General features: G+C 44.4%; 1 protein-coding gene across 1 annotated transcript in view; it reads right to left on the bottom strand.

Moving 5' to 3' along the window:
- Dpf3 (double PHD fingers 3) overlaps positions 1–20,934 on the bottom strand; it is a 251,647-nt gene that overhangs the window by 41,084 nt on the left and 189,629 nt on the right. The window contains exon 10 of the mRNA XM_077109052.1: positions 11,945–12,073. Coding sequence (XP_076965167.1) covers positions 11,945–12,073 — 129 coding nt within the window. The remainder of the gene's footprint in view (positions 1–11,944; positions 12,074–20,934) is intronic.

Genomic DNA, 20,934 nt, shown 5'->3' with positions numbered 1-20,934 from the left:
AAATAAAATAGTTAACTCTTTTTTTTTTTTTTTTTCAGTTTGTTTGTGTTCAGTTATTTCTATTGTAGAGCAAATTCCAGTCTGACCTGGGTGCTTTCTCACAGACTCTCAAAGAAAAAGTTATGACGAATTTTTAAAAAAAAGAAAAAAAAAATCTTCTTATTGCACAAACTTAGGCCATTGCTGAGACGTCACTGAGCTGAGTTGTGCTGGAGGATTTTTCCACAATCCAGGCTCTGGTGTCAGCTGAAACACACGCACAGGAGGGGGCCGGGCAAGGGAAGAGGAAGAGGAGGAGGAGAAGGAGGAGGTGATGATCGCGGTGGCTTCTTTTCACCTTCTTCAGAAATGGCTTGCTTGAAGGATGCTGGAGTTCCCAGGCCAGAGTGTTGACTGCAGAGGGAAAGGGAATGAAAGATAAAACAAAAAACAACAGCACAGAACAACTACCTAAGAAAGAAAGATGACAATTAAGGGGTCAGCAAAAATGAAATGAATTGAAAAGAAAAACAAAGAAACAACAGCTCACGAAGCTATGACCATGGGCAATGAAAACCAGGCTGGGCTCTCTGGTGCCTTGAATGTCAGTGGCATGAAATCAACTGGGAACAGGGCAGGGCAGGTAATAGCAGGACCCAAGAGACGGAAAACACAACTGGATGTTCAATTCCTACGGAGGCAGAGCAGGGTGAAACTGGGTGTTCACAAAGAAAACAAAACAAAACAAAACAAAAATGTTCTCCTCTACTTGGAAGTAAACGAAATCTTTTCAAAGTTAAAACATCCCAGACAGGACTATTGTGATGTCATCTGCCTGCCAGTCACCTACGTGGAAATGCGTGGTTCTATGCTATAGGACCAACTGCAGCCACAAAAAAAAAAAAACAATTGATGTCCCATTTAGCCCAAGGCCAAAAGGACACTGCTTCACACACACAAACACATACTCATCTCTGGTCCTGGCCCAAGCAAACTGAGGGTGTCCCAATTACTAGCAGACAGGACCAAGCCAAGAGGCCGGTTCCTGTCCTCCACTGGCCTGTGGATCCCAAGCCTTAGAAGCTGGTGGCTCTTCAAACCAAGTGGGTCCATTATCCCGGAGAGGTACCAACCAGGCATCGACTGCTTTTAGCTGAAAGGGAACCTGCTCAGTTGCTGTGGTCTTCGACACAGAGGAGTTGGTACAAGGAGTGGGCATTAAAAGGAAAGGGTGCTAACATTTCACCCCAGTAGCAGTTCCTGAGGGCCAAGCTGGGTGCCCCCACAGAGCCCCATCACACTGCGCTCACAGGGGAAGGGCCTAAATGGAAAGTAGCCAAAGCATCAGGGAATAAAGCTCAAAACCAATGAGCAGCTCAGCATCCTCCAAGTTGAAATTTTCAAAAGATGCTTGTCACCAGTGTACTGCTCCCTGGCCAGGTGCACAGGCCTAGATACCCTTCCAAGGCCACGACTCCATCCATCTACCTATGCTCTCAAAGGAAGGCTGAAAAGGACTCCACTTCCACCATCACCAAGTTCTCGCTCCACATCTGCCCCTATTCCCTCCCTCGACCCAGTTCCATCCCACCATCTCACCTCTCTGATCTGCAGTTCTGGTGCCCCTTACCTGGTCCCTTCTCCCACCCAGCCCTACCCTTGTTAACTCCTCTTGACCATCGTCACCTGCCTCCCATCCCTTCATTTGAGAGATAAACCAGTGTGGCCTTTCTTCTGCCTCCCATAGTGTGCCTGCCAACTATCCTCTTAAGATTTCACCCCTTGCCACAAGCCTTTCTGTGCCTTCCCCAGTTCTCCAACCCTTTTGGTTGGATGTCACCTGCCACTTTGTTGCAGAGTCTCTCACAACCATACCATCAGGCCCTTTCATTTTGCACAAATTTCCACCCCTGACCTCTCCCAACATGCACACTTACCAAAGCACACACACATGCACACACACGCTTTTCTTCCTTCACCCCAGTTAAGCCACCTAGAAAACAGTTTGGTTGGTTGCCAACTTTGCACTCTTAATATCCACTTCTCTTTCATTGCCTCTGGCTTGGCCAACTGCAGGCCACAGGCAATGTCCTGCTGCGTCCTCAGTCTCCTGTGCTTGGTCCCCTCCAAGGAGGCTCAGTTTTTCACCCATCCACTCACCGTCCACCCTCCCCCACCCCTGACTTCACATCCTCACATCACTTCACTGACCCCCGGATCTCATCTACCCACTCTGACTTGACCAATTATACTTGCATCAAGAGATGACTTCTCTAACTTCTCTGTCAACAGTATTTATTGACTATTCACTAGGTATAAAATGAGATTTATTAATACTTCCACTAATTAGCTCAGAAACATTGCTTGGGACTCAGTCTATTTCAGCCAATAACTCTGGCACTGTGGTGTTGGGCACTATCCCAGGGACACAAGTGACATCACCTTTGCCTTCAAGAAGCACATCATGTCTTAGAGGAGAAAGACTAATAGCAGGAACAAAATGCTACAGAATAATCCTTAAGCATGTCTGCATATCGTAATTTTTGCCACTTTTCATGGATCAAATTGTGATTTCCAGCTTTGCTTTTTGTTCAGCTCTATCTCATTCTCTCTGACAACAGATATGCTTGTCTATTAAACAGTGTCTGTCAGTCAGAGCTCTTGGTTGATCTGGATGACTCCGTCCATAAAAAAATTCCCTCACTACTGTGATTCACACAAAAATAATCACATATACTCCACAACAACACCTACCCATTAACTATCAGTGAATACCTAGACTGCCCAAGTAAATTTCAAATAAATCCATTGACCAATAAATCCACTGGACCATACTTAATTGCATCGTATTCTTTACAGGACTGAATTGTCACACGCATATTCCTATTACTCAGTCCACAGTCACCAAAAGAACAAAGGTATATCTGAACAAAAATATTAGCATTCCAGGCCTGTTAGCACACTAGCCTGAAACCTCAGCTCAAAGGCTAAACGTCTGAACCACCACTAATGGGGTAAATCATTCATGTACCTGCTGATATAATGCACTGGGAAGGATACGACACCACTTCTGTGATAGTCTTACCAAAAGTCACCATTTCATTTTAATCATTAGCAAACAGCACCCAAACCTAAAGTGAATAGCTTTCTGTGAAATGATCAGCCAATATTCTTCAAAAAAATATCAAGATTACAAGAAACAAAGACAGACTGGGGAACTCTTCCAAGTGAAAGGACTTTAAAAGGATAAGACAAGTAAATGCAACATGTGATCCTGGATCGGAAAAAGGACATTAGTGAAACAACTGGCAGAACTTGAATAGGTCTATAGACTGTAGTGTGGTGTCAATGTTGATTTTCTGACTGTGATCACAGCACTGTGGTGATTTGGAGAATCTGGGGGAAGGATACACAGAAATTCTTTGTTATTATTTTTATAAGTATTCTGTAAGTATGCATTTATTTCAAAATTTAAAATGTATAAAGTCTTAAATATTGGCTGAGGACCAGTGTTTAGATAATTTGAAAACCTACGGACAATGTTTATAACTAATAATTCAGTCCTGACGGGGACCTTCCATCATCTCAGTTGTTCTGTAAATCAATCAAGCAGAATGGTTTTCCTATACTGTTTATTTTGATTAGATGGTCAGAAATCACTTTTATTAAGCACATTTGTGTCACATAAGTCAATGTTTCATGTGAGAAACACTTGGGCGTGTGACCAAAACAGGGCCCCAAGTGTTTACTCCCTGCCACCTCACCAGCCCCCACCCCACCACCAAGACACTGCCCTTCAGGAAGCTCAATCTTGGTTCTGTCAGAAAGTTCCTGAAGTCTCAGACCCAGCTGTGTTTCTGCAGGATTATACTCTGCAATGAGTTGGTTTTATTGTTCTGTTTTTGTTTGTGTTTTACAGAATCAAATACCTCCTCTTGACCCAAAAAGGTCTTAAACAAAAGACTCAAAGCCCTTTACTGATTTTACTCCAGTGTGTAGAAAATCTGTGAAATGTGATCTTTGGGGATATTAGTATAGACTTAGGAAAGAAAATTAGAAGACGCAGATGCCAACTACTAACACTGGAACTTTGGACCAAACATCTAACCTGACTGAACCTTGGTTTCCTCACCAGTAAAGTGGGAATAAATGACATCCATCCCACCTCAGAGTTGTTTTAAGATTCATTATGAGATAATAAAGATTATATACTATGACTAGGAAAGAGATGTCCACATCCTAAAATAGGTAAACTGAGGCAGAGCCTCATGGCAACAAAACTAGACACCGGAGCTTCTCATTTCTACCTTAGGTTATACTCACCAGATCAAAAATGCCTCACTCCAAAAACCAACCTAAGCAACTCCACTTCTAGCAGTAAACAAAATCCCCTGTGGAAAAATTCCTAATTCATGAGTCTGCTCAAACTTTAAGTACATATTCAAGATCATATTCATCAGTTGCAACAGGAGGCATATTGGGATAAAATTAATTAATTTTATTCCACCATGAAGTAAGAACCTCCAAACAGCCTTTAGTTTTTTCCCCGAGTAATGATCTTGTGTTCCCTCAAGTGCTATATAAAGGCCATATCAGGCTGCAGCCCATTAGGTGCATGGAGAGCAGGAAGACTTAAAGGGATACTATCGATGTGAATATCATATTTTTTATTAAATCCTGCTCTCTAAAATAGCAGCAGCAAATTGGATTACTGGCTTTAAAGTACCTTTAAAAAATTAAATGCATATTTCTCATCCCCCGTGTTGTAGTGATTATAGTATCTGATCTCTACATAGTCTCAGTAACAGATACAAAGAATTAGATTATTCTGGATTGGAAAAAAAAACACCAGATAGTCACCTTTCACAGCAACAATAGTCACCTCTACATCAACAATTCCCCCTGGAGGATTTGAGTGTTGTAACAAATTTAGAAAGTTCCATACCTTTGGTTCCCCTATGTTTGGACAAGGACTCAGAAAACTAGTGACATTTCTGAAACATGCTGGAACCTTACTGAGCTAAGGACAAAGGAAATGGGTCAGATTGTTTTCATCTTCATGATCCTAATTTCCTTTTTATTTTAAAATTTGAATCGTGATCCTTATTTAACAAAAGCAATCATAAAAAGTTATGTGTGTCCATGGGTCACAAAGCTCCTGCAATTCCTGAGGTGACAAAGGAGATCTCTTCATCCCCAAGAGGCATTGGGAGAGAATATCTAGAGATGATGGTTTAGAAAATTAGGTGTCTGGGTTGGGGCTGGGACTCAGTGGTAAAGTACTTGCTTCACATATGTGAGATAACTGGGTTCGATCCTTAGCATCACATAAAAATAAAAAAAGATATTGTATGTCCATCTAAAACTAAAAAAAAAAAAAGGGGGAAAGAAAATGAGTTATCTTTAATATTCTGCATAGAACCTTGATTAAAATTTTCTTTTCTAGGATCTAATAGTTTACTCTCTGGTGGTTGAAATTGCTGTTAAGAAGGTTGACGTTTAAAGCTATGCTCATTATAAATACTCTTTTTTTAGCTAAAACTGAGCAAGGTATACATGAATGCACACACATATCTATTCCCTATCCAAAAACCATCCAAGTGTCCGCTAGACCAAGGTAGAATATATACATTCTAGGTTTCTGGGAATCAGAACCTAGCCCCTTACTGTGTGGAGGGGGCCTTAGATATTCTTTTAACCTTATTACTAAGCCTCAGTGTCTTCATCTGTAAAATGGGGATAATGGGATAATATAAGCATTTATCTCAAAGGGTGTTTATGAGGATTAAATGAACCATTCCAAGGAAAGCACCCAGAACAGTACTGAATGCATAAACATTAGAGTTGTTATCTAGAGAAGGGGGTGGGGGCAACAGCAACCTCCGAGGCCGCTGAAAATCCAGGACTCCTCTGGCTTTTCTCTGAGTTTCCTTGCTTTGCCTTAAGACGTTTGCCTCCAAAGCAACATCCATTCCACTCTCTCAAGCTTAACTTGATCCTTCTCAACTAAAAAGTGAAAAATTTGAACTTGATCATCTTTTCTTCCAGTTCTTTTTTCTCGTCTTGTCATCTTTCTTTCTTTCTTTCTTTTTCTTTCTTTCTTTCTTAAGAATATAAATTCTGAGTCTGTTGAGAGATGCTATAATCTAGGTGAGACAAGATGCTCAGGCAATGCTAAGCGACACTGCTCTGCTCACGTTGGCTGAGAAAGGTGAGGATGTCTGCTATTCCCTACTAAGAGAAATCGGAATCAAGTTGTACTAGTAAAAATAAATTAGATAAGACCTATCCTCAAACAGATATTTCCCTGGGAATTTGTCTTGTTACACAGTTCTAAACTGTTGGCTCCCCCATTAGAACAACAAGTTTATGATGTGTTTTAATTATGGATCTTTTTTAAAATCTCAAGTTCAAAGCCAAGTTGCCACTGACAATGCTAGGACCGAGAACAACTAGATAGCTCTCAAATGAGAGTGTGGATTGAACATATACTTTTATTAACATGGAAGCTCACATTTCATCAGTCAGGCACATCATAAGGCTATGAATCCAACATCTGAGTCACAGGAATAAAGTACAGAGGTGGAAACTGACAGCAAGGCTAGCTGTGTCCTCTTAGCAGAAACCTACCAGAGTCAACTATGTTGGCGTATTCACAGATGTGAGCATGCAGGAATATTACAACCGTGGAGGTTTAGGCCATGGCTCCCTAGGGACAGAACCACATACAGATTAGGCAGAACATCCCAAAAGTGGGTGGGGTTGTTACTTTTGATCTCTCAAAACAGAACAATTGCCCAGGCAAGCATATACCCACTTGAAACAGGAGGAAAGTGGAAGCCCTCTCCATGTCAGGCTACCAGGGAAGCACCAAAGTGTCCATTTGTGGGTCTGTCTGTTTGACCTGGCACTTGTTGGGTTGATTTGTTATTTTAAGGAGTGGTCTAATTCAGGAGGATCTGCAAAGGCTGGATCATCAAAGTAGATCTCCTCAGACACTGACAAGCAACCTGTTAACTGGGCAGCTACTTGGATCTCCCAACCCAAGTCAAATGGCACTGCCCATGTCTCACAGAGAACACCTGTCGTGGGAATTCAAAAATCTTCAAACAGCCCTGTTGTTTGTTGTGCCTAATCAAGGATCTTCTTTAATCTGGACTCATCCCCTGCACAGTGAAACTGGTACCCAGAGCTAAGAAAACCACCCAGACATGCAGGGCCCTGAAGCTGCACTCTTCATTCCTACCCAAGTCCAGCCACCAACTCCAGCCTCAGTGCCCTGAACTCCACTCTCACCACAGCCAAGAGAGGCAGAGTCTGCCAAGCATTTCCCCAGCCACCTTCTCTTGCAGTTAAAGCCAGAAGCCCCCCATTCTCCACATACAGCCCCTCCCACACAGTCCAAGCAAGCTCAGCCCCACGCCTGCACCCAGGCCCGCAGAGTCTACATGCACACACAGACCACCACTGACCAGGTGGAAGACACTCCAGGAGCCACTCCCACACTAAGAAGGGGGAACCCCGAAAAGCGAAAGAGCAAGCCAAGGGGACAAAAAGGGGAAAAAGAAAGACAAAGAAAACTAAAAAAAAAAAAAAAAAAAAAACTATGATGGTTTTGCCCGGGTGGTAAGATAGATCAGCCAAGACGTACCTTTTGAGAAGGGCCTTGTAACTGGTCGTGGTTGGGACGGCCAATGAGGTGAACCGGTCTTCTCCATCCAGGCCTTGAGCAAGTGTTGCTTTGGTTTGTTTCAGGAGGTGCTATTGGTAACATAAAACAAAGTGCCCGGCAGGCACTATAAAAAAAAAAAAAAAAATAGAAATAGTACGGGCGGCTGGATCATCCAGTGAGCAGTTAACTGTTTTAAACAGGGGGAAGGGGAAGGGAGATATACTGTGAGGTGTCCTTCTTCCACGAGGGTGGCCTCAGGTCGCTTTGTCACTGCCAAGCCCATGACTTTTGCTTATATTCCATTCCTGCGTTTGGAAGTTGCTCTTCACCAGGAAGAAAGTGAGGAAAAGCCAGCATCACCGAAACGGCAGCTCTGCTGAACCAAGGAGGAGCCCAGGAGGCGGCTTCTGGTCAGGGCCGATGCTGGAGGGAGGCCAGGCGCCTGGCCTTCTCTGGGACTGCTGCCATTTTCCCCCGCAAGCAGAGAGGAGGATGGAAAGGTCAAGGGAGGAGACATGGGGGAGGGGGTCTGCCACGGGGAGCCACAGGCTCTGTGGGGCACAGGGAGGTGCCATCCTCTCCCATTGAGGAAACTCCCCCCAGCGGCTGGCTTCTAAACAGGGTATTACTGAGATGCCTTTGATTTCCCTTTTCTCACTCTCTCAAAAAAATAAAAAATAAAAAAGTCCGACTCCAATAAGAGCTAGCATATATAAATAATAATTTTAATGTTATTGGCTCTTTGTTTCCAAACCTAGTGTTCCTCTTCTCTTCATTTTTACCAATAAATATGAAAACTGCGGAAATCAACTCTGCTCATGTCAAAAAGATCCCCTCCCCCCCCAAAAAGAGAGAAACCATCTAACTTCCTATTTCTAGGGAACATAAATAACACATCACGGTGCCATCGCTCTGAAGAACGCTCGCGCTGCTCTCTTGTCTTTTTTGTTTTGTTTTCAGTAGTTTGTGCTTCTGTTGTACACACCCAAAAACAGAGGGATGGCGAGGGGAAAGGACTCATGGAAGGTGGGAGGAAGAAGCAAAAGGATCAAGGGAAAAAACTAAGTCGTCTTTCATTTAAAAATATATATATATATATATCAGAACCAGAACAATGACCAGAGTCAGAGGGGGATGGCCAAGCGCCCAGTCCGCTCCGCGGGCTTTAGCAACTGCCCTTTTTATCTGCTGTGGGCGAGCCCCGGCCACTGCGGCGTCCTCGACAGGAGCGAGGCTCTTCCAAATCGTCCTCATCAAAGCCGTGGAAAGTTGAGGTGTCACTTTCTGACGTGGAACCGAATAAGTCCTCCGTGGTGCGTGCTGCGGCCGCTGCCTCCTTCTCCTTCCTGCCTTCTCCTCCCAAATGAGCTGACACGTATGATGAATATATCAGCACATGGGTTAAGCAACAGACAGCATTATTAATATTCTCATTACGTTATTACCGTGTTACTCTTAACAGCAAGATAGTAAACCATTGTCACACCAAAAAAAAAAAAAAAAAAAAAGAATTAACCGGGTACATCACCTGCTGACGGGGATCTGGGACAAAGCACACGCTTCCAGGGAAGAGGATTCCCACCTCCCCCCAAAAGGCATCGTCCCTACCATCAGACACACGTCCACAGCTTCTGACAGCGAGAGATGCAGCGCCATCTCTCCCCTCCCGCACGCACAAGCGCGTGCGCGCTCCCTCCACCCTGCCCCAGACCACGATTTTTCTCCTGGTGGTTTTTAAGCCTGGTTGGTATTTCTTTGGTGTTTTCGGTTGATGTTTCTTGGAACAATGTTTGTCCGTCACTTTGACAGTCAGCTTTACAAAGGTATTACTGTCAGATAACCCATGCAGTGTGGTTAATCCTCTGTCCGCTCTATTTTGATTTTTCACCTGCTTCTAATCCCATTCTTTCGGAACCCTTTCAATTCTACCCTTACACCATGTAGTTCATTTGCACTGAAAGCGAAAAGAGGTTGGAAATTCCGATAAGTGGTAGGTAATAAAAACAGCTTCTCGTTTTCTTGAACCCCCTGGAAGAAATTCCTGGGATCTGTACCCACGCTCAGGCACAGGAGCGCGTGCGCGCGCACACAAACCCACACGCTCCAGCCACTGAACATGCCCACGTCTTAGTTACTCCAGAAAGTTCAGATTGTGAGCTCCAAATCAGAACACTAAGAAGGTGAAAAGTAGGGGTAAATCAGCCTAATAAAACACAGTATCCTGAAATCTGCAAAACTCGTTTTGAAACTTCTGCACATTATTCTGGGTCCCAGGAATGCCCCAGATATGGTGGCAATGCCCCTCTTACAGTGCCAGTCTCAGGCATCCCACTTTCTCCCAGGAAACAGAAGTAGTGGGATAGGTGGGCAGGGAAAGGCAACTCCTCCAGGCTTCATACTCTTCCCCTGGGGAGGCTCCAGAGAAGTACCTGCCCACCTGCCTTAACAGGCACATCCCATGGGCTGACGCAGCCTTTGTATTCCCAAGGTATCAACTATTTCAGGAAAATCAGAGTCAGACCTTGACTAAATGATCCACCAAAATTAATCCTAGGCAATTGCAATGAGAATATCTAGGTTGTTATAAATGGTCCCCTGAGTCACGTAGCAGACAGAACTTGGGAAAGAAAAACTGCATGAAGGCTGTGGAAAGAGAGGGCTTGGTGTGGATAAAGTCAACTTCCCACCTCTGATGCCCCCCCATGGATCCGATTCAAGTAACCCAATTTTTGTAGGAAAGAAAAGGGAGAAATGATAGCATTTTGCAATGAGAGCTCTGAAGCTGCCCTCTCTAACCTGTCCAAACCTAGAGCAGTCCATAATATCCTGCTTAGAGCATTACTCCACCAAGTGACCTTGCTTCTGGCAGTAGAGATTTTGTCTGATTGCTTGCTCTCAAAAAAAAAAAAAAAAAAGAGTTGAATTTTATTTTTTTTTCTTTTTAAGTGTCTAAAATCCAGAATAAACTATCACAGGGCCCTGTCTCCTAAGCTAGCATGAGTAGAATAAAAAATCCAACATATGGCATTGTTTGGATCATAAATGAATTGACAGAATTGCATAAAAGGGCCACCCTGGCAAGTCCCCTGGGAGTTAAATGTTGAGGGTTGTGTGCAACAGAAACCAGTCCTTTTCCAATGACTGATTTGTCATTCAAGGCAATCTTGAGCCCTAAACAACCCAGACATCAAAATATAAAAGATCTAAAGCTAAGATTTGCAGACACAGCAAGGAGGTACTGAGTGGTAAACTAAGATGTGGTCATCTCAGTCCTTCTCTTGGGCCTGGGGATGGAAACAATTCTGGGTGGAAAGATAGTAGGGAGAAATGACTCCCATACTGAAACCAACCACCCACCCCCAACTGCTTCACCTGCTAGGGAGCCATTGATAAGACTAAAGATTGGTCTACAATCCCCTTTCCTCCCTACCTTGTGCATCAGTCTAGTTATGATATAAAACAATAGGAAAAATAGGTAGCACCAACCAACCATGATCAGCCCAAAATAATGGTTGGGTTAGAACTGAAAATAAGAGCAAAGACCTGAACTCATTTTAAGAATGAAGGAATAAGACCAAAAGTCTCTTTCTGGTATTTTAGTCTTTGGTTAGGTTAAAGATTAAAAACAAAACAACAACGACAACAACGAAGAAACCAATAACAACAACAAACACACATCAACTCCAGATCAGCCCCAAGATGCCTGCCCTTTTGCCTCCTTGATTTATAAGGGTTTATTTTTTCTATTCCATATGAGAAAATGGGATGAGTGGCCAATGAGGTGAAGTGTTTATGTAGCTACCCAGGAGCCCTTGAATCTCTGATTCCCGTGATTCATAAAGTGACTGCTTTCCCAAGGTTCATGTACCCGTCTCTCCAAGGTCATCCAGGTAGTTCCACATAACAAACACGTCTTTCTATTACATGTGCATCATCCAGTACAAGAAAGCACGTTGCCTGTGTCTCCAAGTATTCCACTCTACCTCACCATCATCCATGACACAAAATCACGTCAAGGAAAGTTTACATTCTCTTTCCTCATGGAAAAGCCGGACCCAAGTCAAAACTTCCTCCTTTCTCTTCTCCCCAGAACCAGAACATAACTTTTGGTTCTTAAGACCCAAAGAAGAAAAATTTCAAAATGACCTGAAAACCCCCCTTGACTCAAAATCATCACCAGCATCACTTCTCTGCTGCCCTCTCCCACCCACCACCACCAAAAGATGGCAGAGAAATGGAGGTGGAAGAGTTCCTGATCTACGGGCACAGGATGCAGGAAGGGGCCACACTCACCAGAGCGTCCACAGTCTGCACAGGACACCAGCTCTTCAGGCCGCCCGCTCTTCTTGTTCATGTTGGAACCCCCCAAGCAGAAGTCACAGTAGTTGTTGGGAATTACTGTCCCATCTGGTCCTTTCTGGGCTGTGGAAACATTGAAAAATTCCAATTTTAGGCTGAGATGTTTCCTACTGTTCCCTTTTCCTCCCACAGTATGGCGGAATCCACTCCAGAAAGAATATGACGTTTGGAATGTCAAGTTTTGTTACAACCCAGTTGTGATACTGGGCTAGGTGTTCTTTTTGATCCTTCTTGGTTCAATGGTACAAAGGCCTGCAAGTTTTCCAGAGTTGAATTTTCGCAATAGTTTCCAGTTCTATAGAAACCACCTTGCTCTTCTGGATGAAGAAACCATCCAGAAGGATGATTAATCAAGTGAACTTCTCTTAACCCTGAGCGACCAGTTTTCCAAGTCAAGGCCTCAAACATCAGATGGAAACCATAAACACTCATGACCAGAGGAGGAGAGATGGTCAGTGCCTGGGCCTTGCTTTTGAGAAAGATGTTCTTACTTAGGAGAGATCCCTCCTGTCCCTGCAAAAGAAACATCGGCAGCTGGTCATTACCAGGAGGCAACTGGAGATGCTCTTGGGGACTTTGAGTAACATCTTGGCAGGTACACAGATATCTGTTCTTCTTCAGCTTCATCTCCCTGAAGCCCAGACTCATTGATCATAGAAGCACTCAGGACAAGCTAATCTGCAGACCCTAAATGCCTAGAATCACACTGGACACAGGTTTACCAGGTGCTAAGCTTAACCTCACACCAGGGATGGGCCAACGGGTGACTCAGTGAGCATGTGTTTAAACCTGAGACCTTCACACGTAACTGGAAGTCCTTAAATTTAAAAAAAAAAAAAAAATCATGGGACATGACCTCAAAAACAAAACTTCATGAGAACCTCACATCTTTGTGAACAGAAATCATTCTCAATTTCTAGGAACTGGTTGAAAAGTCTTGGGCAGGTTTTTTACATGAGAGAAATGCTTCCATTTTCCTTTGTTTCTCTCTTCCTATTGGAGGGATTTCTTTATCGCATTCACACTCTCTATTTTGCAACTAAGAAGAAAAGTCAGTCTCTCTCTCTCTCTCTCTCTCTCTCTCTCTCTCTCTCTCTCTCTCTCTCTCTTTCCTCTTTGTGGGATCAGTCTTAACCACAGGGTGTCTTCCCCCTTGGTATCCCCAATGCCTGCTGCTATCTTCATTATTCACTGGCTAGCATTAATCAGGGTCCCGTAGGGTACAAATCTGTAAAAGGAAGAAGATATGTGAGCAGAAATACCAGCCAGACAGTAAGTGATAAACGGATTCACCCGCTTTAATATGATTCCCTCTGGCCTTCACTTCGTCCGTGCCTCTGCTTTGCCTCCAGGAATAGAAAACTTACCTGGGGAAGGCGGAAGACAAAAGCTAGCAGAATTATATTACAGAGGGTTAATCCATTTATCAGTTGCTATTTGGATGGTTTAATCAGTTTCTAAGTCATTGATTTCCATCTTCGGGGAGGCAGACAATTCTCTGCTAGGAAAGTGTTGGCCTTTGGGGGAGGCAGAGGAGTTGGTTGCCCTCTGTTGAATATGGGCTTTTCCCTCAGCCACTGGATCTCTAAGACATCCACATGGCATACTGAATGGTTTTGCAAATAAGCTCCAAAATCCAGAACATCTGCAAAAATATTACTCTGCCTATAAAATGTGCTTGGCCCAAATCCAGAAGTACCAGCATCCCTTTCTTGTTTCCCCTTCAATTCCATCTTTCCATTTTTAGAACTCTCCTAAGAAAATCCAAGAATGTCTAGGAAGCAAATCAACTTTTTTTTTCTCATCAAGAAATAGATGGAAATCCATCAAGTGGTAAACATAAATTGAGGTAGGGCATATAAAATGTAAGGGCCAAGGATACATCAAAGATAAGTTCATGATGGATATGAACTGGATACAAAATGTACAAATGCCAATCACAGCTTAGGTAACTTCCTACAGAAAGGCAGTCAAAGAATCCAATGTATTATTATCCCCCAAAAAAACTCTCAAAAGGCCCAGTCTCCTCATCTGTCTCTCTTATAGTCTTAAGAACTTCCCATAAATGTCTGATTTCCTCCCCATTTACAAAATCTTTAAGCAACCAGACAATCTGATTGTCTCCAACACACTGTATCCCCTGTGATATATGAGGATAAAGAAGTAAAATATAGAGTATAAGAACTTACAGATTATTCTTTACAGTGTTTGCTACTAACAGATCACTGGTAGAAGAATACCCTACTGAATCAAGAATTCTAATGCTGTAAGAAATTTTTTTAGAGAGAGATAATTTTTTAATATTTATTTTTTAGTTTTCGGCAGACACAACATTGTTTGTATGTGGTGCTAAGGATTGAACCCGAGCTGCACTCATGCCAGGCGAGCGCGCTACCGCTTGAGCCACATCCCCAGCCCAAGAAATTTTTTTTTAAAAATCAGAATGACCTAATACAGCAAAGCAGATAGATGGAGGGAGTGATCCTATATAAAAAGACCAAAGGAACTGAATTTAATTCATCTAAAGAGAAGTTTCCAATGAGATGGAGTCAGAGCAAAGTCCCAATATATGTATTTATGTATGCATGTGTGTGTGTGTTTGTGTGTGTGTGTGTGTGTTGTCTGTTAGTCATACAAAATACCTGTTCAAGGGAGGGAGAGAGGTGCTAAAAATCTCACTCCCAGCTCCGGTGTATACCAGGCCAGCAGGGATAAGGTGTGCATTTTTGGTTCTCTAATGAGTCCAATATAGAAAGTGACAGTGAACAGCTATGCTTTATTTTCAAACAAATCCCTTTTGCTTCCGTTCCTACTCTCTTCTTGCAACACTGAGCCCAAAGCATCCTTCATGGTGAAATGGCACGGGACAGACTAATACCTTAAGCTTCTGGTTTGCTTCCATTTTTTAGTATTTAAGATGGGTTTCAGAGTGAGGCTTCTCCCATGGAGCTCTCCCAATTCCCAGCTAGAAATGACCGTTCACGCACTGGGGAGGGCATTCTGTTGGTATCACCACTGTGACCCTTCTCCTGTTGATTTATGTGCACACCCACCTCATCTCCTCATGCTAAATGATCTACTCCTTCAGGTCCAGGACCATGTGTAACTCATTGCTGGAGCATCTACGTGCCTTGCACACTGGAAAGAGTTGACGGCAATCTGTGGGATGAATGGCTTAGAAGGAGATGGCAGAGATGTAAACAGGTGTCACTGTGATTCCCCTGGGATCTCCTCCTTATGGGGACATAGCACTGTGTTTGCTCTCCCTGTGGCAGAGTTATCTGTCCCTCTGAATATCACTCACTGCCCTTGGTTTATTTCCCAACTCCTCAAAGAAAAGTACTAATCTGTATCATCCAAATGGATGGGTGGGTCATTTGACTTGGACTAATGGCGGCCAGCTCCCCAAGTACAGGGCCCTAAGGGCCCTGTGTTGCTGGAAGAATAACACTGTACACAATCACACAGGAAAATATAAGGCCATAATTCACTGACCCTTGAGAAGTGGATGCCAAGTCACACCTACCCAGTCAGCCTCCCTTTTGCTCAACTGCTTACTGAGAAGAAAAAGAAGCAATTTAGTACACTACAAAACTGAGGTGGAGCTTACACTGGATGCTTTACATACACTATTTCATTGATTCTTGCAGAGTCTTTGTAAAGTAGGATTATTTAACAGATGAGATAATTGAAATCCAAAGAAACCGAGGTGCTGGCTCCAGAGCCCAGTTACAAAGAAGAGAAAAGCAGGTGCAACCCCAGTTTGTCTGTGTCCCAAGATCCTGGGTCTAATCTCACTCCCCTGCCTCCTGGGAAGTCTAGAGGCAAACACTTCCTAGCCATACCCTGCATATCAAGTATTTCATAAATTTCTTTAGTGTCAACTTGATTCACCCCATATGTTATTTACGAAGCCCAAAGCCATAAAAATTATTGAGATTGGCCTGATAAAAGCAGGAATTCCTTTTGAACTTAAATTTAACGTCCGTACCATAGTAATCCATCCTGGGTGACCCTGTTTATTGTCACATACTCTGTGAAAACACTTCTCTAGAGGATTCCAGAGGCTCATGAAGGGATGTTTTTAAGACAAGCTCACACCACGGCCAGATTGGCCTATGGCCCGACCCAGCCGTGAGCAATTTCCTGGTACTGTATATGAGATCATTATAAAAAGGATTTTACTATAAATAGGAAGCTCACCCAAACCTTGCAAGTGGGATTTAAATAGAGATTCTGCTTCTGCTGATGGGAAATTGAGTCTCACTTTATAGAGTAAGATGACAGGGAGGGTAAAGACCTGAGGTATCTTGATGGCAGTGTCCACAGTGATGGATTTGGCTTACTCTTGATTAATGTTCATGGGTTGAGATCATAGAAGAAATGCAAGCAAACTGTGGAGAAAATAAAGTGGGCCTTAAGAGTTTAGGAATTTTACCTGAGGGTGGTAACTCCCAAGAAGCTCGAAGGAAAAAACTAAAATGGAAATCAGGGGCAAAGTTCATAAAGAAATGCAAGGGGAAAATAACATAGGCAAGAGGGAGTATTGACATAACTCAATGCAAAAAAAAAAAAAAAAAAAGAAAGAAAAAGAAAGGAAAGGAAAGCTAAGCCTCAAGCCTTGCACCGGGCTTAGGCAAGGGAGTGCAGGCATCCTAAAGGGCATGGGTGCACGCTCTCAGGTTTTCTAGTTCAATAGGCTTTGTATCGATAGCAAAAGTCCCCAAATCGTCCATAAAATGATCACACAGACAGCGCTGTCTTTCCCACTTTCAGTCCAATCTCTGCTGCCACTCATGAAAGCAATTAATGGGGGGGACAGTCTGGCCACCAGCAACAGCCCCTCACCTGGGTTCTGTGGAGACTAGAGCTGCATCCCAGGAGTCCTGGGGAAACAGGAAGCAGGCCAGAAGTGGACGCTCCTCCTTGGCACACACACAGAGGCATGGCCTCACATTCTGAGCAGATGCTTGGACTGCCTGCCAGGGCCTGGTGTGCACAAGCCTGCGGCCATGCTCAGCATCCGCCCGCCAGCCCCAGGTCCACAGCTATTTCTCTGGGGCCTGCTAGATGGGGGCGTGCAGCCTTTGGGGAATTCAGGGGCCACGAGTAGAGCCTTCCAGAAAGAGATGTGCCTCTCTTCACCCCTCTGAATTGTTCCCCCAACACCTTCCATGGCTGACAGTCCCTGTGTCCCTCCACAGGTCTGATACGTTTCCATGGCAACTGAAATCCTGGGCTCCAGCAGTCTCTGCTCTTGCCACCTGTTATTACTTCATCTCTCAAGTGTAAAGCATCCTTAGCCTGGTGCCACTTGGCTGTGCGGAGCGCATCTTTAGAAGATGGAGTAAAGAGAAAGGGAGAGGAAAAGAGTCCACATGGAAAGGCGGCCCCGGGCTGGCCATATAAGACTCACTGGACAGAGACCAGGCCGGAGAAGGCAGCTTCAGAGACAGGGAGGGTGAGGAGGGAGGGCGTAAACCCACGTGCCTTCCCTTCAGAATCAGCCAGCAGGCCTCAGCTGGAGGCCACCGCCACATCCTGCTACCTTCTCCCTGGCCTTTAATGAGGGACGTGGGAGGGGCCGAGAGCCAGGCAGCAGGCTGGGGAAGAGAAGGCAGCTGGGCAGGGACCCGAGCCTGCCTGAGGTGGAGCAGAGCCAGGAGAGGGTTAAAAGTGGCGTGATCAAGACTGTGGGGAAGGCTGGACCAGAGGGCAAGCAGCATCAAAGCCTGGATAAATGGCCTTAATTCTCATGCTCTGGCTCACCCTACTCCTTACGTGTTTACTCATATAAATTATCCCCAAGGCCTGACACCTTTTTTCGCTGCTTCCCTAGAACTGATGAAAAAATAAATCCCACAGATCCAGGGAATAAAAGTGTTGGGACTCCATTCCGGCTGGTTCTTGGTCCTATCCTAGGGATCAGGGCCTGCCCCAGGGCTGCAAGAGGAAGGTGAAGGACAACTCCACCCCCAGTGTGGAGAAGCAGGGGAGGTGGGAGCCCAACAGAATGAACACCAGGACCCACCCCCTTCAGACCATGGGGAATCCTCGATGGCAGAGAACTCGCTCCTTCTCCCGTGTCATTGGGCCACCCAGCACTGAGGACAATGTGAATGTGGAATAGGATGGGAGGATGCCAGTGCAGAATGATTCCAGGGACTGAGATAAGTCGCTGAGGAAGGCTGAGGGCTGATTTCATAAGTCTTCCAAGTTTATGGATGAGCCTGATAAATAGCCACACTCTGTATTGTCAAGGACAACATGAGACAAGATGAGCTGAAATGGCAGCACATGCCGCCAGAAAGCTAGAAGGGAGCAAGTGGACCTGGCTGCAGGGCGGGCTTCTCTGAGGAGCCCACTGCACACAGGGAAGAGTCCCCTAGGCCTGGTCGTTTGAGTTCATGTCTATCTAGAGGCAAGCGAATATGCTAGAATATGCTAAATGGAGCATGCATGTAATCCCAGTGGCTCAGGAGGCTGAGGCAAGAGGATCACGAGTTCAAAGCCAGCCTCAGCAAAAGAGAGGTGCTAAGCAATTCATTGAGACCCTGACTCTAAATAAAATTTTAAAAAGGGCTGGGGATGTGGCTCAGTGTCCGAGTGTCCCTGAGTTCAATCCCTGGCACCACCACTCCCCTCCAAAAAAAGGAATATGCAACATGGTAACTTAAGGTCCCTTTTAGGTCTGTTATTTGAGGACTATAACAGGGTAAAAGAAAAAGCAGAAAAGCAAAGTTTTCCAAACCCAAAGGATCTCAGCCTTTCATGGTTGCTTTATGTTTGTGTTGGAGTCTCTTTCCCTGTTAGCTCTGAGCTCCTGGAGGGCAAGAGCCATGTCCTTCATCTCTGTGGCCCTGGCACTGGCACATGGATTGACACAGAGCTAGGAATAAATATTTAATGAAAGGATGGATAAACCTTTCACAGGGGGGTTTAAAACAAACAAACAAAAATAGCCAGGCAAAGGAAAGACTAGGAACTGAGTGAATGTAAAATCCCCTGAGTCCAGAGTGACTCCACCACATTGCATCACAAGAGCCCAGCCCTTTCATATGAGGGACACAGTCAGGAGGAGAAGCAATGGGCCCAATGGAGAGAAGAAAGCTGTGGTGTATAAGACCTGGGTCTCCTGCAAGGAAGCATTTCTTGGTAAACCAGAATGGAAGGAATCAGACTCCCAGACTCAGTGGCCGCAGGGTCTTGGGGCAGTGATAGCCAGTGAGAAGGTAGTCCCCATTTTGCAATGTGTTTTGCTATGGTGTCAGTCCCCCCTCCCCATGCCTGCCTTCTCTTCCTCCATCTTTATCAAATACACAACTCATTCCTCTAGATACGAACTTTGTATTCATTCCTAAAAACTATGCTATAAAAACAGGCAACACACATCCACTTACCTTGATGTCTCCATCTCAACGGACATACAGGTTGAGCATCTCTAAACCAACAATCCAAAATCTGAATTGCTCCAAAATCCAAAAGTTTTTAGGCACTGACATAATGCCACAAGTAGAAAATTCCACACCTGACCTCATGTGACAGGTCACATTCAAAATATAGGCCCACTAAAATGCTGTCTAAAGTAACCATCAGGTAGGTGTATAAGAAACAAATGAATTTCACGTTTGGACTTGGATCCCATTCCCAAGATATCTCTTCATCTATGTGCAAATATTCCAAAATCCAAAACACTTCTGGTCCAAGCAATTCTAGTAAGGGATGCTCAGCTGGTATCTGGTTAGAGTGCCAATTTGCAGTTGGACAAAATGTTGCAACCGTTTTCCAGGAGTTTGAATACCATGTCTTCAGTTTTGGGGCTAGAGACACTACACTTAAGTTCTTTGTGCTCCAAACTTAAGCAACAACCTAAGTCTTTCATTGATGCCTCAGGAAAGACCAAATAAAAGCTCACGAATGTGGGTCATGACCTGGAGTTGCAACTTGTGATTGGCCCCCAGTGAGTCCATTGAAGGAGAAAACATTAATTTGAGAATAATTGTATCAACAGGGCTCTGAACAAAGTGGTCTCATTTCCCTTCAAGGGTTGCCGGACATCTTGTTGTGTCAGAGCTTGAAGAGCTCGGTCTCCTGAAGTTGTCAGGATGTCACTACTATAATGATTTAGATTCAGAAGTCACCACCTGGTTTGCCTGACTCTCCTTCTCTTCACCTCTCCTCACCACCTCCTCCAAACTCAGTCCACAGTTGGTCCCATATTCTCTGGGCCCTTCAGACTGAAAGTGTATTTAAGAAAAGAAAAAGGCTGAGTCTCATGCTGAACACCTGAAGATTAGGAAAGAGTCAAGAGATCATGGGGCTGAGGGGCAGCACAGCTAGGGATGAGAGCCCAGGCAGAGGGACACACCCAAAGGGCAGGCCAGGTGGCAGGTGCTTGGAGTAGGAGGTCTGTCCTACATTGGACAGAGCATTGAGAAAAGTTGACCTCATAGAAGGTAAGAGTAAAGATGGTGATTAGCAAGTGTTGGGGAGTGGGTAATGGAAGAGGTTGATCAACATGTACCAAGTTATAGTTAATGGGAGAAATGGGTTCTAGTGTGTTATTTGCAGGCAACATGACCATAGATAACAAATGTATTGTGTATTTCAAGAAAATCTTGTAAAAAGGACTTTTTAATGATCTCACCACAAAGAAATGGTGACTGTTTGAGGAGATAGATAGGCCTACCTGCTGAGAGCCATAGCTAAGTAAGAATGACGCATGGCAATTTCCTTGTCAGCCTACCCCATGTTGCTTAGAGGGAGGACTCTCCATTGTGGAAATGGGCTTGCCTTGGACCCAGGTCATTTGCAGTGACATTGCATGTATGTTTGGGTAAGGTAACCCTGCTTAAGGACCAGGGCGGATCCGGGTTTAGGGCGGATCTGGGTTTAGGGCGGTTCCAGGTTTAAGGTGATTCCTG

The sequence above is a fragment of the Callospermophilus lateralis genome, chromosome 3 (genome assembly GCF_048772815.1).
Source record: "Callospermophilus lateralis isolate mCalLat2 chromosome 3, mCalLat2.hap1, whole genome shotgun sequence".
Lineage (NCBI taxonomy): Eukaryota > Metazoa > Chordata > Mammalia > Rodentia > Sciuridae > Callospermophilus > Callospermophilus lateralis.
The sequence above is the reverse complement of the archived record's forward strand: the minus strand, read 5'-3'. Positions and strand labels throughout refer to the sequence as shown.